A 27014-nucleotide genomic window follows, 5' to 3' on the forward strand; every position below is an offset into this window, starting at 1 on the left:
TGTAACTTGTCAGCTGTGTGATTTTGGGCAAGTCACTTAACTTCTCTGTGCCTCAGTTACCTCATCTGTAAAGTGGGGATTACGACTGTGAGCCCCAAGTGGGACAACCTGATTATCTTGTGCCTCCCCCAGTGCTTAGAACAGTGCTTGGCACATAGTAAGCGCTTAACAAATACCATTATTATTTCCTTTCTGATCTCCCGTCTTCCTGTCTCTCCCTGCTTCAGTCTATACTTCACTCTGCTGCCTGGATTATCTTTCTATAGAAATGCTCTGGGCATGTCACTCCCCTCCTCAAAAACCTCCAGTGGTTGCCTATCTACCTTCGCATGAAGCAAAAACTCCTCACAGTTGGCTTCAAAGCGCTCCATCACCTCGCCCCCTCCTACCTCACCTCCCTTCTCTTCTTCTACAGCCCAGCCCTCACACTCCGCTCCTCTGACGCTCGCCTCCTCACTGGGCCTCTTTCTCGCCTGTCCCACCGTTAACCCTTGGCCCACGTCCTACCCCTGGCCTGGAATGCCCTCCCTCCTCACATCCACCAAACTTGCTCTCCTCCCCTCTTCAGAGCCCTACTGAGAGCTCACCTCCTCCAGGAGGCCTTCCCAGACTGAGCCCCCTCTTTTCCTCTGCTCCTCCCCTCCCCATCGTCCCTACTGCCTCCCTCTGCTCCACTCCCTTCCCCTCCCCAAAGCACTTGTATATATTTGTACATATTTATTATTCCATTTATTTTATTGATGTGTATATATCTATAATTCTGTTTATTTTAATGGTATTGACACCTGTCTGCTTGTTTTGTTGTCTGTCTCACCCCTCTAGACTGTGAGCCCGCTGTTGCGTAGTGATTGTCTGTATCTGTTGCCGAATTGTGCTTTCCTTTCACTTAGTACAGTGCTATGCGCAGAGTAAACACTCAATAAATACGATTGAATGAATGAATAACAAATGCCACAGTTATTACTATTATCCTCTCCCCCTCGTCCCCCTCTCCATCCCCCATCTTACCTCCTTCCCTTCCCCACAGCACCTGTATATATGTATATATGTTTGTACTTATTTATTACTCTATTTATTTATTTATTTTACTTGTACATATCTATTCTATTTATTTTATTTTGTTAGTATGTTTGGTTTTGTTCTCTGTCTCCCCCTTTTAGACTGTGAGCCCAATGTTGGGTAGGGACTGTCTCTATATGTTGCCAATTTGTACTTCCCAAGCGCTTAGTACAGTGCTCTGCACATAGGAAGCGCTCAATAAATACGATTGATGATGATGACTATTCCGCTAATAAATTTACATTTGAAAGAAAGTTGATTGTAGTCTCCCTATAACTGTGGCAGTAATAGAGCCAAAGTGTAGCTTTTTCTAAAGAGGGAGGAAAGTGTTCAGCTTGATTTAGAAAAGAAGCATTTTGACCTGGGAGAGAAAGCAATGAACACACTATGCTCAAGTCAATTACAGTCGTACTTCAGTGTTTGCAGTGTGTGTGAGCCGTAAAAGTAGCCTGTGGAGACAGAATGTGTAACAAAAAGTAAAGTTTTGAATTGTGGTATAATTGGCAGGATGCCTCGAATGAGAAACTTTCTCTCCTCCACTTCCACTTAATTTTAATGAATAAATGGCAATTTGCCCACCTCGAGATTTTAGCAAATAATCCTAGAGATAATTACTTTATAAATATCAAATTTGGTTTTCCGCCACCTGTGCCAAACTTCCCAAATAGGAATAGAATAATTATTAGTAAACGAAAGAGCAAAATTCAATTTCCTCCACTTCTTAATGGAAGAAGACAAACTATATCTTTTGACCCTTTTATGGATCTGACCCCTATGATTAAGCACTAATGATTAGTAATGACGGTAGAAGTTGCCGCTTTCTTTCTTTCACCTTATTGCCTTGTTGAGTTTTAGTCAGTATTCTTGTAGAGAAATACCATATTTACTCATCTAACTTTTCGGTTCAGAATTTTTCCAAGATAAATCGTGCCAAACTTTACATTTCTTTCCAAATATTAAATTGATTGCTTTTCAAGGATGTAATCTAAAAGTTTCTTTGCTCCTACTAGCATGGGGAAAAAAATTTCTCCCCCCTTTCCCGTAATGTATTCTAGTTACACTGACACCCATGATTTCTCATTACTTCTCAATCATACAGTGACAGTGTGTTCCCTAGACTCACCAGGAGGCAGGTTGAACTGACAAAAATCCTGCTTTCATCTGTGTCAGTAGCAGCTTTGAGACCCCAGGGAACAATAGCAGCAGGAACAGGTAAGCTAGAACAGCAAAATGCAGTTCCAGCCACCAGCTCCCAGAGTTTCCATTTCCATCAGCTCTGGAGAAGGAGAGGGCTGCCTCGCGGCCAGATTGACCAACCATTTATAAATGAATGGACCGACTGCCAAAAATGATCTAAGATTTGTTTTGGCCATGGAGCCTGTAAAACATTTGGCTATCTGTAAATACTTAAGAAATTTTACCCGAAAACTTTAGAAGTTTAAAAAATATTAAATTGGCTGGATAAAGCAAACAATAAGTATGATAGTGACATTTGTTAAGCGCTTACAGCCAGCCTAGCACTGTACTAAGACAGGTTGAAAAAAGTCCAGGTCCCATATTGGGTTCATGTTCTTAAGGAGGGAGAGAACAGGTATTTTAATTTCCAGTTTTGATCACAGCCAATTCTACTTCATTTGCCATGTAGTTTACACTCATGTGCTCTTTAATTTTTTTTTATGGTATTTGTTAACAGTTACTGTGTACCAGGCATTGTACTAAATGCTGGGGTAGATATAAAATAATCATGTTGGACACAGTTCATGTCCCACTTAGTGCTCACAGTCTTAACCCCCATTTTACAGGTGAGGTAACTGAGGTACAGTGAAGTGATTTACCCACGGTCACACAGCAGAAAAGTGGTGGAGCTGGAGCTATGAATCCTTCTGATTCATAGGCCTGAGCTCCAGTAATCATAATAATAATTGTGGTATTAAGTGCTTACTATGTGGCAAGCACTCTAGTAAGTGCTGGGTAGATACAAGGTAATCAGGTTGGACACAGCCCCTGTTCCACATAGGGCTCTCAATCTTAATCCCCATTTTACAGATGAGGTAACTGAAGCCCAGAGAAGTAAAGTGACTTGCCCAAGGTTGCACAGCAGACAAGTGGAGGAGCTGGGACTGGAACCCAGGTCCTTCTGATTCCCGGATCAATATCCAATAGGCCACGCTGCTTCTCAATTTAATTAATTGAATTAATTTGCTACTGCAGTAGAAGTGGTCTTCATTATGCTGCTGCTCCAGTAGCAGTGGATTTGTGGCCAAGGGGAAGGGGAGGACAAATTAACATGGCCCTGTGGCCCTTGTGAATTGGAGGAAGTGGGGCCTGGGCAGTAGCAGTGGCCATCATATTGGTAACACCAGGAATCATGTCTTTTGGAATTGGCCAAGTGCCTTCCCCCAGTTTTTGTCTCCTGTAGATCTTGCATAATTGGAGATTGAGTTCATTGATTGCCAAACTGCTATTACTAATGTTACGGAAGGAGCCTATGGCATATATTGACATCAGATTGGGAAAATGACTATGCAGGACAACCAGCCTAGATTTCGCTGCCTTTCAAGATTTGCGCAACCAATATTAGCCCCTCCTCATGGAACTGCAGAAATGGATCCTGTCTTCTCAGCTCTGAAACTGATGAAGATGGATAGAAGAAATAAAACGTGTGCTACAGTAACAGTGACTGTAGCAATGTATGTTCACAAACGGAACTGCTCAGTAGGTTAAATGTGAATAATGAAATTACTGCTGAATATATGGAAATTAAATATTCAGTTTTAAAATTTGGAACCATCTTTTGTTACATAAAATTATGTCAGTAAACAAGTTTGCAAGTCAGTAATATTTTATTAATCCTGATCAACCTAAAGGCTGGGCAGCTGCTGTGGAAATACTAGGGCATCAGCAGATGAGGGTGGTTGTGCTCAATGGTTGTTATTTACCCTATCCAACTGCATATTTGTGTGTGTGTGTGTGTGTGTGTGTGTAAATGTGTATCCACTAGTGGAATTTTGACCATTGCTTTTGCATATGGCTTGATTTTAACCTTCCTCTCTATCCATATGCTTGGATCATTGGTACAATTCCAGTGAAAGCCCGGTTCCCTCGAACTCCTGCCTCCTGTCCTGCTTTGAACTCTAGAAAATTTGAGCACTTAAAAAAAAAGTAAAACCAGTGCTAAATAAACTGTTTGAAAGCAGCAAAATGGAAAGTGGTGAGAAATGCTAATGTTTCTGGATTTCTCTTTCCATGAAAATTGAATTTGCCGAACAGATTCAGTGGAATAAGAAAGTACTTGTAGATTTCTGAATGACTGTGAGATGGGAGACAGGAATTTTACCATTAATTTTTCTGTAGGTGCAGTTCCACATTAACTAGTCACTGCTTATGTGGGAGTAGGATTCAGGCTCTGCCCTGAAAGATTTTTAGTAAAGAGCCTTGGTTTCTATAAAAAGAATTCTGCATCCCACCTGAAAGCTTTCAAAAATTTACCGACACTCATTGGCCCCTTCTACATTATAAGACTTTTGGTAGACAAGGAAGAGGTCCATACCCGTTCCTCACCTCTACCCCAAAATCTTCCTTGCACACTTTTCCTTATAGTGATCTTCATGTTAATTCAAAACAAGCCATATTAGATTCCCTTTCTTTGCCTGATTAATCCTTGGAAATCAGGAATTGCTTGTACCTTTTTCAGTTTGCCACACTAGTGCACAGGGTGGGGAATCACTCTCCAGCAGCCCAGGACAATTTCTTATTTCTCCCTCCCCTCATATCACCATAGGAAACTAGGACAAAAGGCAAATCTTGTGATGACCCTTTTCCACCTACCCCTCCAACCCCCCAGGGTAACTGGATTCAGTTCAGGCCAAGGTGAAGGTTACGTCAAAGAGGATTCTGGGGAAGAGCTGAAAATGTGGTGCAGCTCCCAGTAGCGCAGGAGTCTCGAGAAAAACAGTGCAATTTTTATTGAAAATATTTTTGATACTTTCTCATGTCTAATCCCAGTCAGCTGTCTCTCTTTCTCCAGATAGTGGAATGCAGAATTTCAGCAGATGGGGCAGTAGCAGAGAGACATAAGAAGAGGGTGAGGAAATTTTAGGAACATGTAAAGGTTGCGTGCCTCAGATCTCCTGCCTAAATTAGATTGATCTTTATCTTACCTTTTTGTTCTTTGGATTACGCAGGTCAGTTTAAATTCACCTGAAAGTTAAAATTTAGCATACCGTTAGCAGGAAATCTGAAACGTGGGACCTTACCCTGTCCCTGAAATTTTCTCTCTTTTGTTTCTCTGTTACTGTACTTACTGCTGAATTCTCTGCTACTGTTGGCCTGCTGAGGTGGTACTCAGATTGGGAATTGGCCCCGAAACCAGAAGGAAAGGGGAGGAGGAGGAGAAAGTCCTAAATCAGTCTCCATGGCAGCTGACAGAAGGAAGCTTTTTCCCCAGCCATCTCCTCCAACCTTTCCTTCGTTTTACTGTGCATGTGTCATCAGTAATGCAGTTCACTGCTATGCATTTTGCCTCGATATGACTCCTCACTTATCGCCTGTCGAAGACAGATACCCCTGGTGTATAGTAGTGCAGATTGAACTCCGGATCTTCTGTTACAGAACTACAGGCATTTTCATTTAGAGTACTGCCTGATTCGTTGTTACCATCTCAGTATCAATATTGAAGACAGAAACATAGAGAAGTGGAATGGAATTCTGAGCCTTTTCCGAGCCAGTGAAAATTGTACATTTTTCTCTAATAAACACATTGCTTTCATCCTGTGGGATGGCTTTCAATAAGTTGTAAAGTGTTTTATACCAACATTCGAGGACATCTGTCATTTAAAAACCTCATAATTGAAGTCTTATAAACCCCTTAGAACAAACATGCATAAATACTTTCTTCATTGATGGAAAATGCGCTTGGGTAGAGAAGATAGGCAGCAGAGGGATAATGTTGTCTAGGGGATTGAGGGACTAGAAATAATATATTTCATTCAAATTGTGTGCTCTGCCTCCGTATGATTGTGAGAGCCCCCACAATCTCTTGTGTGTTCATTTCACCTATGAAGTATTAATTAAAATTGCTTCCACTCTCTAACCTCTAGTGTGGGAAGGCACTATAAAAATACACTGACCGTAAAAAGTTTTAGTGGAAATTGGACACCAACCACCTTCTGGCATGGCTTTTCTGAGACATTCTGATGTCTGGGCAGTTAAGAGGAGAGATGTTTGGGCCAGTTTGAGCTTCCTGAGTATTCCTGGGAGGTGCAGTCCCCAAACATATAACCAAATTAATGCAAATGCCTTGAAGTCCGGGAACATGTCCTAGGAATACAAGACCTAAGAACACTTATTTGGGCCGGAAACTGCATCTCTGTCCCTATCTCTCTCACGGTCTCTGTCTCTCTACTGTTCTCTCCCAGTGTTTTCAATCCCCTAGCAGCTATCTTTCTGTCTAACATATCTTGAGGTCTAGGATTGGGTAGAATGCCAAGGGTCAAGGATGGAAATGTGTTCAAGTGTCAGCTGAATATCGACAGTGACAGAACCCGTGAGAGTAGACATACACCCTTCAGTGATAGGTGAAGAGAAAATGGGATGAAGGGCACAGGATGAGGTTCATTTGAGGCCCATGTGAGGGATCTGGAGAAGCAGGGGAATCCTGCCAGTGTTTAAAGTGCTGAAGGAGCTATCATAGATTTGACAGGGCCACAGAGGTCATGAGTCCAGGAGGAAAAAATATTTACCCGTGTCAAACATTGAGGAAAGACGGTGTGAGATGAAATTGGTTTAGAGACCCTTGAGTTTGGCCATAGGAAGGTTTTTTGTTACCTTAGAGAGATTCCGGTACACTGGTCAGAACTGAAACGAAATTGAAGGAAGTCAAGGAAAAGAGTTAAGCTGTGTATCCCTACTACTGCTGTTTACTGAACTAAAAAGAGGTGGGAGGAGGAACATAAAACAGTAACTAGAAAGGAAAGTATGGTCCAGGGATGGCTTTTAAAAAGATGGGAAGATCGATAATAATAACCTGAGTTTCTTTAGCTGAATTACCCACATCAGTGGTGTCTCTATCCTCAGCCAGGTGAAGTAGGAAGAAGTGAGTACTATTATCCTCATTAGAGATAAGATGAGTGGGGCACAGAGAGGTTAAATGACTTGCCCAAGACCAAGCTAATGACTAGAATCAAGGTGTTCTGACACCACACGGTACTCTTTCCATTAAACTGTCTCCTTGATCATAGTTCAGTGCAGCTGGGAAGAGATTGCTATTGAGGAAAAAAATGCAGGGATTGTGCAAGAGAAAGAATTATCTGTAGGGGAGAGGGACAACAGGTAGATGGGGGAAGAGTTGTTCCGGAGGAAGACAAACAGGTTGTAATCACAGCTGGAAAGGGAGCAGCATGGGGAAAGATGAAAGATTGGAGGATCGTAAGCTCTTTGTGGGCAGGGAGCATGTCTACCAATTTTGTCGTATTGTACGCTCCCAAGCACTTCGTACAGTACTTGGCACACAGTAAGTGCTCAATAAATATAATTGACTAACTGACGGGACAGGTGGAGGGCAAGTTGGGAATGAGATAGAGTTCTTCATTCATTCATTCAATCGTATTTATTGAGTGCTTACTATGTGCAGAGCACTGTACTAAGCGCTTGGAAAGTACAATTTGGCAACAGATAGAGACAATCCCTGCCGAACAACGGGCTCACAGTCTAGAAGGGGGAGACAGACAACAAAACAAAGAAGTAGACAGGCATCGATAACATAAAATAGAGAAGCAGTGTGGCTCAGTGGAAAGAGCATGGGCTTGGGAGTCAGAGGTCATGGGTTCTAATACCGGCTCTGCTGCTTGTCTGCTGTGTGACTTTGGGCAAGTCACTTAACTTCTCTGGGCCTCAGTTACCTCATCTGTAAAATGGGGATTAAGACTGTGAGCCCCATGTGGGTCAACCTGATTACCTCGTATCCCCCCCAGTGCTTAGAACAGTGCATGGCACATAGTAAGCACTTAACAAAAGCCATCATTATTATTTATTATTATTATCAAAATAGGTAGATTCTGTCTGGTGGCCTCAGTATTTTCTGGAAAGAAATTAAGGAGAACATTGATATTAAGAAAGGATAAAGAAGAAGTATAGAAGCAGCATGGCTTAGTGGAAAGAGCACGGGCTTTGGAGTCAGAGGTCATGGAATCAAATCCCGGCTCGGCCAATTGTCAGCTGTGTGACTTTGGGCAAGTCACTTCACTTCTCTGGGCCTCAGTTACCTCATCTGTAAAATGGGAATTAAGACCGTGAGCACCCCGTGGGACAACGTGATCACCTTGTAACCTCCCCAGCGCTTAGAACAGTGCATTTCACATTGTAAGCACTTAATAAATGCCATTATTATTATTATTAAGTATGATCAATAAATAGTTCTTAGTTAATTTTATCTTTTAATATCAAACACTGCAGTTTACATTCCTGCTTAAAGCAAAATTTCCTTTAGTACACCCAGCTCTCTGATACCCAAGGTTGGGTGCTTATGGAAGCCCGTGTTCAGGAAAATCCACAGTCTACTACTCACTGTTGACTGACTTCTGTTGTAGCCAGAAGCAGGCTCACTCTCGTTTCTTCCATCAGCTATAACCGACATAATAATAATAATAATAATAATAATGTCCTTTATTAAGCGCTTACTATGTGCAAAGCACTGTTCTAAGCACTGGGGATGTTACAAGGTGATCGGGTTGTCCCAAGGGAGGCTCACAGTCTTAACCCCCATTTTACAGATGAGGTGCCTGAGGCCCAGAGAAGTGAAGTGACTTGCCCAAAGTCACACAGCTGACAATTGACATGACGTGCGCTGTTGGAAGAGTATCCCCAAATCTTGCCTTTGTGTTTTGGGTTGTCAATTTGGACTTTACTCAGAGCACCTCTGTGAGACTAGTGTGGCTCCAGCATCCACGAGATGTTCAGATTGGCCTGGAGAAAGTTGCAATCCTAGCTTCAAATTGTTTTCTGTTGCCCTGACCTGCAGGCTCACTGGAACCCCTTTGTGCTCGGGATGGGCCCGGGCCTCCTGAGTATCATGGCACCGTGAGGTGATTGGGACCCGGGACGGCCTGGACTGGGCTCCCAGTATGGTCCTAGTGGCCTTGGAACCGACTGAAAGCCGGGGGTACAGGTTGTGGCATCAAGGAGAGGTCACTAGCAAAGAGTTTGGAGAGGATTTGGCAGAAAATCAGGGACACCTTTAGGGTGGGGGGTGGAGAGCGTGGTAGCTTCTTCATGAATTCCCAATCCTGGGGAGATTCCATCTAGGATGGTAAGCGTCCAAGGTTGCCTTCAGGTACTTGAAAGCAACCGCAGCCCCAGCAGTATTGTTTTGAGCATTGCCCATTTCATCCCTAACTTCGTGTCCCAATCTGATTTCTTGGAGCTCTGCGGTCTGTTTCCTGCAGTTGTTTCTGTAGAGGAAAGTTTGCACAACCAAAGCAACGTGGAATCAGGATAATGGCGAAGGCACTGCCACTTGAAGAGAACTCTATGTCAGTGTTGTCGACTGCCGTTTACTCTGGAGTGTGATCAAAGGCTTGTCTCAAAAACAAATCAGAACCAGATAAGTCCTTCATTTTCATGAGGAACAATTCTTAAATTAGGTGGGAAACTCTGCCCAGTAAACTCCTGCCTATGTGGATTCATTGTCCCACTTTTTATTTGTATTAAACCCTTTCTGCTCTGGGAGAGTTCATCACATACCACCGTGAACCTGCAGCTGGACCTCTGAGCAGAGGCAGGCTAAAAATAACCCATCTTTGACCGGAGTCCAAAACTCAGGAGGCAGAGGGGGAGCTCAGATCCTATTGCTGACCCGGTGATGAGTTCCCAGTCATCCTCCTCCTTGGCGACTCCCTTCAGTCAGAAACGAGACCCAGATTTCCTCACCTTTACTATAGTTCCAGTTTCCAAGCAGAAGCCAAGCTGTTTTTAGTCCTTGTAAGCTCAGAGTCTGGGACTGTTGAGTAGGAAGGAAAGCTGGCGGTCCTGTTTCTGACTCGTGGTTGGGGTCCAGGGTCCCTCCCACATCTTTTTAGCTGGGAAATGGAATCCAAGTTTGATATCTATTAAAAAAAAACATGGTTATCCAAACTAAATATCCAAGAGTTTGGTGTTTTTATTTATGTGAACGGGGTTAAAGTTTCTCCTCTAGATGTTTTTTCCCAAGTTTCATCATGTACTATATTACTGTGTTCGCCTCCCATGGGTTTAGTCTTTTTATGTGACTAGGATTCAAAAACTTTTCTTTTAGATTTTATATCCAGTTTCATTACGTTTTGAGTACTTTCTTTGCTTTTAAAGTGCAGTCAGGTTTCTGTTCCTTTTTAAAGGGGCCCACCATCCCCATCGGGTCAAATTTGAAGATAATTTGTGGAAATGTCACCTCCTGTCTTGTCTCTGGAGCTAAGGACTCGTTTCAGGGTAATGACTTGGTGCGTTCAGGTTGCTCTGCTTTCTGTCGGGCTGCTTGCCAAGAAATTCTAGCTTTAGATAATGAGACCATGGCTGACTCCTCTGTCAGATGCTCATTTGAGGATGTTCTTTAAAGGTGCCCTGCATTTTGACAATGAAAAGCTTATGGTGTTGAGCTACATAGGATTCCTTCTAGAAGATCTTTCTTTATTGATGGCAATTATTCATTCAATCATGCTTACTGCGTGCAGAGCACTGTACTAAGTGCTTATACCTGTGTTTCTAGGTAGTGCTTTTATTACCAAAGCACCTTATGTTACTTAGTTATTTACTCCACACAGCACCCCTGCGAGGTACAGTTTAGGTATTATTACCCCCAATTTACAGCTGGGGAAACAGAGGCAAGGGGAGGTTAAGTGACTTGCCCAAGGCCACAGAACTCAAACCCGGGATGTGTGGCTTTCTGGCCTGCAAATCTTCCATCGCACCACACGGCCTCCCCATTTTGAGCACTTACTGTGCGCAGAACGCTGTACTATGCTCTTGGGAGAGTACAATACAACATAGTCATCATGTTCCCTGCCTACAAGAAGCTTACCGTTCTAGAGAGGGAGACAGACATTAATGTAAATAAATGTCAATTTCATTATCCCTTTCAATCGTGTGTCAGCATTTACATATATCTTTGAAAAATGGAAAGTACTGCAGCTTCTGGTATTTATTCACAGATTGTGAGTGTGGTCTTACTGCATTTAACAACATTATTTTGGCAGACCATCCATCTATTTTAGTATCAAATTTGGACGTCAGTTTTTAGGAATTGTGAATAAAGAAAGCAGTGAGGCAATTTCTGCCCTGCATATTGCTTTTCTACACAGTTCTTTTATTTTTTTTTCTGTAAAACATCAATCTCTTACCTGTACTCCAAGTTGCAGTGGCCGGATCTCTAGAGATGCTTAGAAGCCAAGAAATATAGGCCAAAGTTCGTACTGCTGAATGTGTAAAATTCCTTTGAAGCAGAAAACTGAGCCACTGTTAACAGCATCACCGCAAGTGCTAGACATCGATTGATCGTACTATATGTTTTACTCGGCATGAAATAATTTATCCTAAGACTGGTTCAGACTTGACTTCCTCCCTTTTTCAGGTATATTAGATTTAAAAGAGAATAAATTTACTATATTTAGATTTGCTGTCATTAAGCCCAATCAGTCAGATTAGAGTAGTCTAGACTGTGAGCCTGTTGTTGGGTAGGGACCATCTCTATATGTTGCCAACTTGTACTTCCCAAGCGTTTAGTACAGTGCTCTGCACACAGTAAGCACTCAATAAATACGATTGAATGAATGAATGAATATTAATGTCCATCACCCCTCTAGACTGAAGCTTATTATGCGCAGGGAACACAACTGCTAATTCTGTTGTACTCTCCCAAGCAACCAGTAGAGTGCTTGGCACATAGTAAGCGCTCAGTAAATACGATCGATTGATTTAGAAGATTGGACTGCTCAACTCAGACTCAAGGAAAATATATTACATTTAAAGAAAACATGCTTGTCTGTCTCCCCCTTCTAGACTGTAAGCCCGTTGTTGGGTAGGGACCGTCTCTATATGTTACCGACTTGTACTTCCCAAGAGCTTAGTACAGTGCTCTGCACACAGTAAGTGCTCAATAAATATGATTGAATGAATGAGATGCCTCTGAGGTATTTACTGTAACTCAACTAATAATAATAGTGGTATTTTTAAGCACTGACAATGTGCCAAGCATTGTAGTAGGCACTGGGGTAGATACAAGATGGCCAGGTGAGGTACAGCCAGGATTCACAATTGAAGTAGGTTGGGGAACAGGTATTAACCCCCCCATTTACAGATGAGGAGACTGAGGTACAGAGAAATGAAGTGACTTGTCCAAAGTTGCATGCGCAAGAGCTGGGATTAGAACCTCAGTCCTCGGACTCCGAGGCCTCAGCTCTTTCCATTATGCCACGCTGCTTCCCAATATAATTAAAAACATTGACATTAAACCAAATTCCCTTAAGATGAGATGTGGTGAGGTGTTTAGGAACCTTAGAGGCGATTGAAAACAAATGATGTCATCCAAAGTCAAATCGAGCAAGTTAATTAAATTTCTCTTCATCATCAGTCTTTCGGTCATTCATTCAATCGTATTTATTGAGTGCTTACTGTGCGCAGAGCACTGTTCTAAGCACTTATAATAAGTCGTTATATAAGTTGTTATAATTGTCATCACCATCAACCGTACTTAGTGAACATCTGCAGTGTGCTTTGCAATGTGCTAGGTTCTGCATGAAAGGCAAGTTACACATACCTAATGTCATCAACGAGAGCATTTATGAAATGCCTTCTTTGGGTACACGTGAGGGACATACGGGAGAAATATGAGGCATGATCGCTGCCCTCAAAATCCAATGGAGTAGATGGTGATGTTTCTGGTCTTCGTTTATTGAACACCTACTGTGTGTTGTCGCCTTCCTCCCAAGACTAAAATAACCAATGTTACGGCTGGTCGTATTAAGAAAAAATGCAAGTTCTGATGCATTCCCCATCACCTGTGGAGGGAATCAGAGTCCTGTTTTATTTGATCTGTTTTTGCTTGAGGATAAACACTACCTGGAAACAGGCCTTAGATTATGCTACTATTTCCAGTTCAATAGGTTTTGAGTGAATTCAAAAGTCTTTTAGACAGTCATCAAGAAAATGTGGCAGGTTGATGGCTTCTTGGGAGAGGTACACTAAAGAAAAAATAAACGATCTGATGTATTACCTTCAGCCAGAACAGCTCTCTGAAATGACCAGCCCTGAGAAATTAAGGTTAAGTGCCCACCTATGCCAGCAGAGGATTGTTCCTAGAGTGGGTAGTTATTTTATATAGTTATTGAACTAAAGCACAAATATGGTGTCTGCCTTCTGATTCCTGTACCGGCAAAATAAAAATACAGGAATGTTTTTTAAATGTTAATTTATGATTTTCCCTCAACTGCTATTTGCTTCTCTCTTGTGAAATGTCTTTTTAAATTGGGAGTTAGAACACAGTGCCACCGTAGCCCTTAATTTACCATTGATCGTTGATCATTTTCCCTATTTTATTCTATCAGAGGTATTTCTCAGCACCTACTGTGTGCAGAACAGATTACTAAACACTTGGGAGAGTCCAATGGAGTAGAAATTGTACTCTTTCAAGTACAAGCAGCATGGCCTAGTGTAAAAACCCTGGACTTGGGAGTTAGAGGACCTGGGTTCTAATCCCAGTTCTGCTATTTGCCTAAGGTGTGACCTAGGGAAAAATCATTTAATTTATCTGTGCCTCCATTTCTTAAACTGTAAAATGGGGATTCAGTACCTATTCTCCCTCCTGTTGAGCTGGAGAGTCCCATTCATTCATTCATTCATTCATTCATTCATTCATTCGTATTATTGAGCGCTTACTGTGTGCAGAGCACTGTACTAAGCACTTGGGAAGTACAAGTTGGCAACATCATCATCATCATCAATCTTATTTATTGAGCACTTACTGTGTGCAGAGCACTGTACTAAGCGCTTGGGAAGTACAAGTTGGCAACATATAGAGACAGTCCCTACCCAACAGTGGGCTCACAGTCTAGAAGGGGGAGACAGAAACAAAACAAAATATATTAACAAAATAAAATAAATAGAATAGTAAATATGTACAAGTAAAATAGAGTTATAAATCTGTACAAACATATATACAGGTGCTGTGGGGAGGGGAAGGAGATAGGGTGGGGAGAATGGGGAGGGGGAGAGGAAGGAGGGGGCTCAGTCTGGGAAGGCCTCCTGGAGGAGGTGAGCTCTCAGTAGGGCTTTGAAGGAAGGAAAACAGCTAGCTTGGCGGATGACGTGGGCCGGGGGTCGACAGAGGGACAGGCGAGAACGAGGCACGGTGAGGAGAGTAGCGGCGGAGGAGCGGAGGGTGGGGGCTGGGCTGGAGAAGGAAAGAAGGGAGGTGAGGTAGGAGGGGGCGAGGTGATGGACAGCCTTGAAGCCCAGGGTGAGGAGTTTTTGCCTGATGCGTAGGTTGATTGGTAGCCACTGGAGATTTTTGTGGAGGGGAGTAACATGCCCGGAGCATTTCTGCACAAAGATGATCTGGGCAGCAGTGTGAAGATTGAAGTGGGGAGAGACAGGAGGATGGGAGATCAGAGAGGAGGCTGATGCAGTAATCCAGTCGGGATAGGATGAGAGATTGAACCAGCAGGGTAGCAGTTTGGATGGAGAGGAATGGGTGGACTTGGCGATGTTGCGGAGGTGAGACTGGCAGGTTTTGGTGAAGGATTGGATGTGAAGGGTGAATGAGAGCGGAGAGTCGAGGATGACACCAAGGTTGCGGGCTTGTGAGACGGGAAGGATGGTAGTGCCGTCAACAGTGATGGGAAAGTCAGGGAGAGGGCAGGGTTTGGGAGGGAAGATAAGGAGTTCAGTCTTGGACATATTGAGTTTTAGACGGTGGGCAGACATCCAATTGGAGATGTCTTGAAGGCACGAGGAGACACGAGCCTGAAGGGAGGGAGAGAGAGCAGGGGCAGAGATGTAGATTTGGGTGTCATCAGCTTAGAGATGAGAGTTGAAGCCATGGGAGTGAATGAGTTCACCAAGGGAGTGAGTATAGATAGAGAACAGAAGGGGACCCCATGTGGGGCTGTGACAGTGTCTGACCTGATTAACTTGTATCTATCCCAGAGCTTAGAACAGTGCTTGACATATAGTGAGCACTTAAGAAATACAATAATAATAGTTATTATTATCATTAATAACAATAAACATAATACTATAATAGTAATAGTAATTATAATAAACTTGATCCCTACCTTAAGGGAAGCAGCATGGCCTAGTGGTCAGAGATGGGCCTGGGATTCAGAAGGTCATGAGTTCTAATCCCAGCTCTGCCACTTGTCTGCTGTGTGACCTTGGGCAAGTCACTTCACTTCTCTGTGCCTCAGTTACCTCATCTGTAAAATGGGGATTGAGACTGTGAGCCCCAGTGCTTAGTAAAGTGTCTAGCACATAGTAAGCACTTAAATTCTGTTATTATTGTTATTATTAATAAGGATCTTAAAATCTAGTGGGAAAAGACAGGTCCTAAAATAGATTACAAATAGGAGGAAGTAATTGAGTAAAGATATGCACATAAGTGCTGCAAAGGGGTGTTGGTACTTCAGTGTTTATGTGGCTAGTTTGGATGTCATGTGGCCAATCCCTGTCAAACAAAAGTCTGGAACCCACTGCATAGATGATAAATTATGGTCTAGAGTGTCTCTGTGTTCATGTGGCCAGGATATTCCTATTTCCTCTTTTATAGATGATAGTACTTAATTCTCCGAAGGATGTCAAAAGTTAATTCATGTTTGTTATTCATTTGGAAGTATTTATTTGGGGTACTGGTTTGTGCATTCTGATTATCTTTGCTATCCAAAATTAGATGAATTATACAAATACAAACATGTTTGCCTTGCTTTAATTATAGCTAAAAAAGTCATCTTTACAAATCTGGTGCTTCTTGGCTAGCAAAGACTGAATATGAAATAAGGTGCAAAGCAAGAAAGCTGTGATTATTTTTCATTTTTTTTGTGGGGTCAATCCATCATTTATTTTTGAAAAAAACAGACCCTGCCTTCCTGCCTGCCTGCCTTCCTTCCTTCCTTCCTTCCTTCCTTCCTTCCTTCCTTCCTTCCTTCCCTCCCTCCCTCCTTCCCCTCTCTTTCTTTCTCTTTCCTTCTTTCTTTCTCTCGTTCTTTCTTTCTTTCTCTCGTTCTTTCTTTCTTTCTCTCGTTCTTTCTTTCTTTCTTTCTTTCTTTCTTTCTTTCTCTTTCTCTCTCTCTTTCTTTCTTTCTTTCTTTCTTTCTCTCTTTCTTTCTCTCTCTCTTTCTTTCTTTCTCTTTCTCTCTCTCTCTTCTTTCTTTCTCTCTCTCTCTCTCCCTCCCTCCCTCCCTCCCTTTCTCTTTCTCTCTCTCTCTTCTTTCTTTCTCTCTCTCTCTCCCTCCCTCCCTCCCTTTCTCCCTCCCTCCCTCCCTTTCTCCCTCCCTCCCTCCCTCCCTCCCTCCCTTCCTTCCTTCCTTCCTTCCTTCCTTCCTTCCTTCCTTCCTTCCTTCCTTCCTTCCTTCCTTCCTTCCTCTCTCTCTTTCTCTCTTTCTCTCTCTCTCTCTCTTTCTTTCTTTCTTTCTTTCTTTCCTTCTTACCTTCTTTCTTTCTGTCTTTCATCTTTCTTTCTTTCTTTCTCTTTCTTTCTTTCTTTCTTTCTTTCTTTCTCCCTTTCTTTCTTTCTTTCTTTCTTTCTTTCTTTCTTTCTCTCTCTCTTTCTCTCTCTCTTTCTCTCTCTCTTTCTTTCTTTCTTTCTCTTTCTTTCTCTCTCTTCTTTCTTTCTCTCTCTCTCCCTCCCTCCGCTCCCCTCCCTTTCTCCCTCCCTCCCTCCCTCCCTTCCTTCCTTCCTTCCTTCCTTCCTTCCTTCCTTCCTTCCTCTCTCTCTCTCTCTCTCTCTCTCTCTCTAGCTCTCTCTCTCATCCACATCAAGCAGAAACTCCTATCATCTTTAAAGCACTCAATTACCTTGCCCCCTCCTACCTCACCTCTTTACTCTCCTGGTACAACCCAGCCTGCACACTTCATTCCTCTAATCTCTAAAACTAATCACTGGACCTCAATCTCATCTACCTTGCCACCTACTTCTCACCTATGCCCTGCTTGTGGCCTGGAAGACTCTCCCTTTTCATGTCCGACAATTACTCTCCCTACCTGCAAAGCCTTATTGAAGACACATCTCCTCCAAGAGGCCTTCCCTGCCTAAGCTGCGGGAAGCAGCGTGGCTCAGTGGAAAGAGCACGGGCTTTGGAGTCAGAGGTCAGGTGTTCAAAACCCGGCTCTGCCAATTGTCAGCTGTGTGACTTTGGGCCAGTCACTTAACTTCTCTGTGCCTCAGTTACCTCATCTGTAAAATGGGGATTAAGACTGTGAGCCCTCCGTGGGACAACCTGATCACCTTGTAACCTCCCCAGCGCTTAGAACAGTGCTTTCCACATAGTAAGCGCTTAATAAATGCCATCATTATTATTAAGCCCTCCTTTCCTCTTCTCCCACTCCCTTCTGCATCACCCTGACTCTCTCCCTTTGTTCCCCACCCACCCCAGCCCCACAGCAATTATGTATATATCTGTAATTTATTTATTTACATTAATGTCTATCTCCCCCTCTAGATTGTAAACTCACCGTGGGCAGGAAATTTGTATGTTATATTGTTGTGTTGTATTCTCTTGAGTGCCTACTACAGTGACCTGCACACAGTAAGCGCTCAATAAATACAGTCATTTGAGGTGGCAAGATGTAGAAATTAATGGAAACTAGCATTGCAACTGTCACATCGTTCTTATAATTTGGACTATGCTTTATTGGCCATATTTTTCTTTTACATCTGTTCACGTTGACATAATGTCTTCAATGCCATGAATTTAGCTCCTAATCCTTCCAATCATACCTGCAACCACCCCAATGAGAATAAAATTGGCAGGGAGGAGAGATTGTGAATCGCTCTGTGCATATTAATTCCTTCATGAAGGTTCTTGGTCCTGAATTCTCTGTGACTAGAGGCTCACCATTTTATAGTTTCCTCCTTACCTCTAAATTACCTTCTTGTCTTTCTGTATTGTAAATTTGCTGGGGGAAAGAATCATCCTATATATTCTATTGAGAAGCAACGTGGCTCCGTGGAAAGAGCCCGGGCTTGGGAGTCAGAGGTCATGGGTTCGAATCCCGGCTCCGCCACTTGTCAGCTGTGTGACCTTAGGCAAGTCACTTAACTTCTCTGAGCCTCAGTTCCCTCATCTCTAAAATGGGGATTAAGACTGTGAGCCCCATGTGGGACAACCTGATCACCTTGTATCTCCCCCAGCGCTGAGAACAGTGCTTCGCAGATAGTAAGCGCTTAACAAATGCCATTATTATTATTATTATTATTATTATTATTGTAACCCCCCAGCACTTAGAATAGTGTTTTGCACATAGTAAGCACTTAACAAATGCCATCATTATTATTATTGCTTTCTTACAAACCTTAGTACAGTGCTCTGCACACAGCAGGTACTCAGTCGATCATTGAATGATATTTATTGAGTGGTTACTGTGTACGAGCACTGCACTAAGCGTTTGGGAGAGTACAACACAACAGAGTAAGCAGACACATTCCTTGCACACAATAAGCTTAATAAATACTATTGACTGATTGTGTGACTGCCATTGAGACTCAGGGCTCTTAGAATGGGTAGCATTTAACCGCTTATTACCATTTTTAGCAGATTCTACTAGAGAGCTAAGACATTTTTTCCTCAAGGTGTCTGAACTATGCTCAGAAAAGGAGAGTACAATCTACTTGACGTGTAGATTATTTCACTGTTGCACCAGGCTGTTCCTGTCCTTTGGAAAAAGTTTTCTGAGGCTTTTACTGTCATTCTGTAACTTTTTTTTTTTTACAATCCTTAAGAAGTTAACTTGACATTTTTTAGGATGGAATTACCAGAAAGTTAGCATGATACAATCCATAGTTGGCATTCAGAAGATGGAATTCAAAGAGAGTGGTGTGTGAGATGAAACAGCACTGTCTTCACAAACTATTCACTAGGCTGATGGATAGGTAAAATTTGAACTATTTGTTCCTCGCTGTGAGTCTTTGTGCAACTAATGGACGCTTCTTCGATGCAGTTAGATAACTCTACGATTTTCCGTAGTTTTCAAAGTTGACAAATGCTGTAGCACTGGGTTTATGCTTAGTGATGTATTCGATTGCCATGAAATGATAAAAATGGTTTCATTTTTAACCTTTCCTGCCCCAAAAGAGTACTAAATAACAACTTTTTAACACTCGGTTTTAATCGTTTTCTCTTTTCCAAAAGGACCTGCTTAAGAGATGTTATTCGGCAAAGGCATCGTACCTTTTCCAACAGGATAAATTTTATGATGTCAGCTACGATACAGGAGACAAGTCTATCCAATGTAGCAGACGACCCGATGCATTCAAATTCTGGATGACCTGGAAAGCCCTGGGAACAGAAGGTCTTGAGGAAAGAGTTAACCGGGCTCTTGCTTTAGCTAGGTACCTATGGTTTCTGTTTTGTGGTGATAATAATAATAATAATGATAATAATAATAATAATAATAATTTTGGTATTTGTTAAGCACTTACTATGTGCAAAGCACTGTTCTAAGCGCTGGGGAGGATACAAGGTGATCAGGTTGTCCCATGTGGGACTCACAATCTTAAACACCATTTTACAGATGAGGTAACTGAGGCACAGAGAAGTTAAGTGACTTGCCCAGAGTCACACAGCTGACAAGCGGCAGAGCCGGGATTTGAACCCATGACCATGATGGTGATGTTCATGAAGGTGTTTGTTAAGCACTTACTGTGTGCCAAGCATGGTCCTAAGTGGTGGGATAGATACAAGATAATCATGTTGAAAGAATAATAATACTAATAGTAATGATGGCATTTATTAAGCACTTACTATGTGCAAAGCACTGTTCTAGGCGCTGGGAAGGTTACAAGGTGATCAGGTTGTCCCATGGGGGGCTCACCGTCTTAATCCCCATTTTACAGATGAGGTAACTGAGGCACAAAGAAGTTAAGTGACTTGCCCAAAGTCACACAGCTGACAGTTGGTGGAGCCGGGATTTGAACCCCTGACCTCTGACTCCAAAGCCTATGCTCTTTCCTCTGAGCCACGAATCCCTGTTCCACATGGGGCTCACAGTCTAAGAGGGAGGGAGACCAGGAGTTGAATCCCCATTTTACAGATGAGGAAACTGAGGCACAGAGAAGTTAGGTGATTTGCCTAAGGTCATCTGGGAAGCGAGTTGCGGATTTAGTTGGGTTAAATCCCAGGCCCTCTGACTCCCGTGCCTGTCCTCCTTCCAGTAAGTAATGTTGCTTCCTGTTTTAATACCGCTGAGATATTTGTAGCTAATATTGTTGGGTGTGATTTATTATTATGGTTTAATAGGCTTTTGGGGGGGATGAGGGGAGGGGGGCTTTCCAGGACTCTCAAGTTCTTGATTACCCTCTCCATTATAAAGACATATTTGGGGTTTCATTGAAAGAATTAGTAGCTTACCTGCTTTACGTCCTTAATTTGGATCGCCCATCATATTGAGGGCATCCAGCAAGAATAACCTAAATAAACAGTTGTACTGATTTTAATGATGAAGAACACTTTCAAAAGGCTTTTCAAACATATTTTTGGGGTTTTTTTGTTTTTGTTTTGATCCTATATCAATATGTAGCCAAAAACAAAACCTACCACACTCCACCACAGTGGGCTCAAATGGAGAGGAGTCTGAATGTTGCTCTCTCTAATGTCCCTTTTTCCCTCCCAAACACTTACGTGATTCAATGACAGGACCCTAGGCAAGGTTCCAGGAGGTAAATATTTGAGTGTGGTACTCATTATAAAGTTAACGGTCATGCCAAGGTGATATTTTCTTATTGCTTCAGGTATTGAAACATTCCAATTTCAATAATGAAATAACGCAGCAGGGCTAGTGTTATGCTAACATTTCGTTGAGGTCTGTGTCTCTTATATTTAAGTATTTGAAAAATAACAAGGCCCTTTTCAAATAATTATTATAGTAATCATCCCCTGTTTTAACTCCACACTTATTGGGGAGCTGACAGCCCAGCCATGAAGTAAGCAAAAGGAATACTGGACTTTTAAACTGCCAGAGGCGATAAAATGGGCAGGGGCCTTCCTGCTGAAATGCAATTACAAGCTCTTTGAAATTGTCTACTCCTCTTGCAAATAAATATGAGTTGGCTGCAGATTGCCCTTCTGTGACTCAATCTGTCCAGTGAGTTTCAGAAGTTCTGTTTATTCTCCGACCACATTTTACTGTCTGTGTGTAAGCACTTCTACATTTGCTTATACGGGTATGTAGTTATAGGTTCTTTTTGTGAAAAGCATATGCGAATGCAAAGGACACATACAAATATGTATCAGCAGCATTTATTGAGCACCTGCTACTGTGTGCAGAGCTCTGTACTAAGCTCTCAGGGAGTATGATAGAGGATCGTGGCCTAGTGGATAGAGCATGGGCCTGAAGGTCAGAAGGACCTGGTTTCTATTCTCAACTCCTCCACCTGCCATGGCACCTGGGGCACGTCACTTCACTCCCCTGTGCCTCAGTAACCTCACCTGTAAAATGGAGATTGAAACTATGATCCTCATGTGGGACAGGAGAAGCAGCGCGGCTCAGTGGAAAGAGCCCGGGCTTGGGAGTCAGAGGTCATGGGTTCGAATTCCAGCTCCGCCACTTGTCAGCTGTGTGACTTTGGGCAAGTCACTTCACTTCTCTGGGCCTCAGTTCCCTCATCTGGAAAACGGGGATGAAGATTGTGAGCCCCACGTGGACAACTGGTTAACCTTGTATCTGCCCCAGCGCTTAGAACAGTGCTCGGCACATAGTAAGCACTTAACAAATGCCATCATTATTATCATTATCATTTTATTGACTGTGTGCAACCTGATTAGCTTGCATCTACCCCAGTGCTTACAGTAGTGCCTGGCACATGGCTTAACAAATGCCATTAAAAAACTGTGGTGCCATTTTATATGTGTGTATGAGTTTAAACTATTAGGGTTGAAGTGGTCGCCTGATTGAAAATGTACACAGTGAAGATCGACTTTTTTTTCTCATGAATATTTACTCTGTGATATTTCTGTCTGAGACACTTAAAAAATTTGAATTCACCCAATAGCCTTGATAATGTCATTGATAGTCTCTATAGTGGTTGCCTTGGCATCTTGAGTTTGGCTCTGACAGAAAAGAGCAGCTGAGACATCAGTTTCTTTAGGCATTAGACCAGGTTTCTTAACTCCTTGATCAGCTGTGCTGCTGCCTTCTTGAAGTGTTACAGTAGTGATAACTTGGATGCCACCAAGATAATGTTTCAGTGTCCCTACCATTAGATCTAACATAATTATGGAGCCAGTGTGCTGACTGAACTACTTTAAGGTTCTGATTTTTTCCGCTGGTATTGTTCTTGCTCATTAGCCGTGCCATTGTATTTTTTTTTCCCCTCTGCTCTAAAACAGTTTCTACTTGTGCCTATGAGAAGTTTGCCTAAGGGAAGTGCTCCTGATGAAACTCTTCAAAAATGATGTCCTCTAATCTTTACAGAGAAATTGCTCCCAGGTCATCAACAGCATCTAGCCACTGGAGGAGAAATTAGGTGTCAGAGTACTTAGGTTCTGCCCCTAGTTCTTTTTTTGACTTACTGTGGAACCAGGGTCTTCTCTGTCATTCTTGGCACCATTCCAGGACATTAGAAACCCTCTCTGCTCTATAGTTCTTGCGGGTTATTAAGGAACACTCCCACTTAGTGGAATATTGCTGTTTTGATGTCGGTCGTCAGTGAACAGATATGCAGCCTACTAACAACTCTGGAAGGTGATTTGGGATGAAGGAGTAAGTGAGTGTTGCAGTAATGACCTCATCGCCTTGATGTTTTGTTTCTGAGCAGAATGGGATATGATATTAGTGAATCTGCTGACACACAAATAAGGATGCTGTTCACTTGTGACCCACCTAGTTTTCTGTATGATTTTGGTTAGTCCGGTTCTGTGGAAAAGCCCATTTCCCTTTTTTTTTAAAGGTATTTAAGCACTTACAATGTGCCAGGCACTGCACTAAGCACTGTAGACACAAGCTAATAAGAGTAGACACAGCCTATGTCCCACATGGGGCTCACAGTCTTAATCCCCATCTTACAGATGAGGTAGCTGATACACAAAGAAGATAGTGACTTGTCCAAGGTCACTCAGCAGACAAGCAGTGGAGCGGGATTAAAACTCAGCCCTTTGACTCCCGAGCCCATGCTTTCCCCACGTTTCTTTTTTGGTGGGCCCTCGGTGAAGTACCGAAAAACCTTCTTCAGCTTTGACAGTGGGAAAATTAGCAGGTCTGGGGGGTACTAATCCCAGTGATAGCTGATGACAAATGGATTGAAGGAAACAACGATAAAATTCTGATGTTAAAAATGCTCATTCTGTTTGGATTTGTATTTCTCTGGCTTCTTCAGGGAAGGAACAAAGTATATGCCCTTTGTGGTCAGGAAACGTGTCTACCAACTGTTATATTGCTGTCTCCCAAGGGCTTAGTATAGTACTCTACATACCGTAAGTGTTCAATAAATACCACTAATATATGGCAGCATTTAGAACAGCTGCATGCTATTGAGTATGGCAGCAGGGATTTGTCATGGCAGTTGGGTTGAATGGATATCCACTACTAAGGAATAATTTTTAAAGCAGGGTACCACAAAGTCTTTGGCACAGGGCTCTCTAACACCAGAACAAAAAAAAGACACAGCAACTCCCTCTGTGCTATTTTGTGCTATCTCTAGTGTATCATTTCTCTATTCCCTGGACTCCCAGTTTTTGTAACATTTCACTTGGAATTCCTTTCAGAAATCTGCCCAGAGTACTGGGGGCCTTACTGTTATCAGTGAAGAAAAGAATAGTCTGGGTAATATCCTGCCTTTGTGACGGAAGGGCATACCGGCCACTGGGGAGAGAAAGGGAGGCTTTCAGAATGGATGGCTGATTGCTTCCAAAACTTTTCCTTTCCATCCTTACCATTAGGGAATGCTGCCGAGTTGCCCGGTGAACCCTTCAGCGATCAGTCGCACAAGCAGTACAGTGGACTCAAGTATGTAGGCTGTGCAGAAAAGAGATTGAAGCTTATCAGTGCACCCAAAGGGAGCAGTAGTGGAGGCAAGGGCTGGCGATGATTGCCAGGTGATTTGAGAAGTCTGATGAAGGTGATGGAAAGACCAAGAAGAGCGGTAAATGCTAGCAAGCCTTCACAATGAGAGGGATCAGTGAGTGTGTCAGTGGTAATTGAAAGCTGAGAGGTGTCATATTTGAAAAAAAAAGGTCAGCCGTAGTGGCCAGAAAAGAGTGCAAATTGGGTGATTAATTGTTCTCTACAAAAGGGATCTTTGTCAGGACAGTGAGAGAAAGACGGTATTTAAAAATGTTGGAATCCCTCTTCCTCCAGTTTCCTTAAGATGCTGTCCCTCAACTTCTGGTCCATGTAACATAACTTGAAACTTTAATGTACAATACCTTTAGCTAAATCTTAAAGTCTAGTCCTGCCCACCAATTTGCTTGAATTGGCAAGATTTCCCTGTTGTTTAAAGGGTAGGCTTCCAAATATTTTGGAACTGAATATCTGGGGAAGGAAAGATGTTGAAATTGAATAATTACAGAGGGGATGTGCAGACCCTAAACGAATCATGCAAAATAAATTTATTCTTGCTTTCGGGAGACCTTGTGATAGCAAAATAATAAAGCTGCATAATAGCGAATAAAAATTAGCCTTGGTGGCTATCAGTAGGTGTGGAAGGACACCCCAACATTATCGTAGTATCTTTTAAAGGGAAATGTTCATTTTAGGAGATTTTAAAGAATCACTCGCAAGGTCATACAGAAATGTATCCCTGTGTACGAAACTGCATTAACACCTATTTCAAGCCATACTATTATCCAGTTCTCAACAGTCTCATCACTCAGATTCCAGCCATCTCCCTTAAAAGTCCTCCAGTTTTTTTTAATGGTATTTGTAAAGCTCTTACCATGTGTCCAATGCTGTTCTAAGAGCTGGAGTAGATACAAGATCATTAGGTTGGATAAAGTGCCTGTCCCACATGGGGCTCACAGTCTAAGTAGGAGGGTGAATAGGAGAACTGAGGCACAGAAAAGTGAAGTGATTTGCCCAAGGTCACACACCCAACAGTTGGCAGAGCTGGGATTAGAACTCAGGCCCTCTGACTCCCAAACCCGTGCTCTTTCCACTAGGCTATGCTACTTCTCAAATTCTTGGAGCATTCAACAATTTCAAATGAAATTGGAGTTTTGGGGTTTGGGACAATTCCCCTTGCTTCTCAGGAAATGTAAGGCAGTCAGCTCATGCCTGTGATTCTAAATTGGGTGCTAATTTGGGTACATCTCAGCATCTCATCTCATTTAGAGGAAAGCATATACCCAGAAGTTACAGTTAATACACTATCTCCCACCCTATTTTCCCCACTTCAGCTCTTTCAGGACACCTAAGAACTTGGTTACTTGTTCCCCCCAGCTCCCCCGTCCCCTGCCCAGTAGAACTTATGGACATACCTTTAAATGCTGTTGCTTCCCCCTGCTTGAAATTTATTTTAATGTCTATCTCCCTCAAGTAGATTGTAAGCTCCTTGAGGTCAGGGATCACGCCTCCCAACTCTATTATACTCACCCAAGTGCGTAGCACAGTTCTCTGCACAGAGTCAGTGCTCAGTAAATTCGATTGATTGATCTTGGCCAGAGAGAGTTGGAGAGTGTTGCTTAAATCCTTACCTCCCTAATCAGTTGTATTTATTCATTCATTCATTCAATCGTATTTATTGAGCGCTTACTGTGTGCAGAGCACTGTACTAAGCACTTGGGAAGTACAAGTTTGCAACATATAGAGACGGTCCCTACCCAACAGCGGGCTCACAGTCTAGAAGGGGGAGACAGACAACAAAACAAAACATTTAAACCAAATAAAATAAATAGAATAAATATGTACAAGTAAAATGAATAAATAGAGTAATAAATATGTACAAACATATATACATATAGAGCTCTGTACTAAGCTCTTGGGAGAGTACATTATAACCGAATTGGTCGACACACATTCCCTACCTTAGCTCTCTTGTCTTTCCAGCACACTGCCCAGGGTTACTTGCGTACATATCTTTAAACTCTGTTTAAGACTGTGAAGAACGCTAGCAAATGTATTTCACGCCATAAGTGTACATTTTGAAATCTAGCTTTACCTTATATAAATTCAAGATTTTAATATTACAATTAATAAATGCTGTTATCATTTTTTATTATAGATACCTAGTGGAGGAAATTAAGAAAAGAGAAGGGTTCAGACTGCTGTTAGATGTAAGTAATCCTGGAATTATGCTTGTGATGTTTTCTTTCATTGGCTTTTGAAAGACTTAGCTTAATATGGAATCTATTATATTAAATTTACTCTGACTGGTTTTCTGTACATTTATATGGAATATTTTGCTTTTAAGCCTTGAAACGCAAAAGCATTCAATATTAATTACTAAGGTATGTACGGACTAAACAATGACATGTGATTTAGTTTGTTCTAAAAATTGATTAATTTCTCTACCAACCACTGTTATTTAATAATTTCCACCCAGACCACAGTCGGTAGAGAATTTGGACCATCCTTTCAGATGCAAATATTTAAATGAATGGACAAAAATGTTTTCCTGTGGAAAATATTTGAAATTGCTCAAAGGAAAATGGTTATCTGAGCCCATGAGGTAAAAAGTACAGGGAAGCAGCTCCGTGATGTCTCCTGTTCAGAGGTGTCCTCTGCCTCGCACTGAACTGTCAACTGAAACCCGAAGAGCCTTTATTTCTGGGCCTCCTTGGCTCTTTTCA

At 42.3% G+C, this 27014-nt stretch overlaps 1 protein-coding gene across 1 annotated transcript in view; it reads left to right on the forward strand.

The window, feature by feature from the left end:
- The window catches only part of GADL1 (glutamate decarboxylase like 1), a 140899-nt gene that overhangs the window by 50012 nt on the left and 63873 nt on the right, over positions 1-27014 (forward strand). Inside the window, exons 12-13 of the mRNA XM_038772720.1 lie at positions 19425-19624; positions 26447-26498. Coding sequence (XP_038628648.1) covers positions 19425-19624; positions 26447-26498 — 252 coding nt within the window. The remainder of the gene's footprint in view (positions 1-19424; positions 19625-26446; positions 26499-27014) is intronic.

The sequence above is a fragment of the Tachyglossus aculeatus genome, chromosome 2, assembly GCF_015852505.1.
Source record: "Tachyglossus aculeatus isolate mTacAcu1 chromosome 2, mTacAcu1.pri, whole genome shotgun sequence".
NCBI lineage: Eukaryota > Metazoa > Chordata > Mammalia > Monotremata > Tachyglossidae > Tachyglossus > Tachyglossus aculeatus.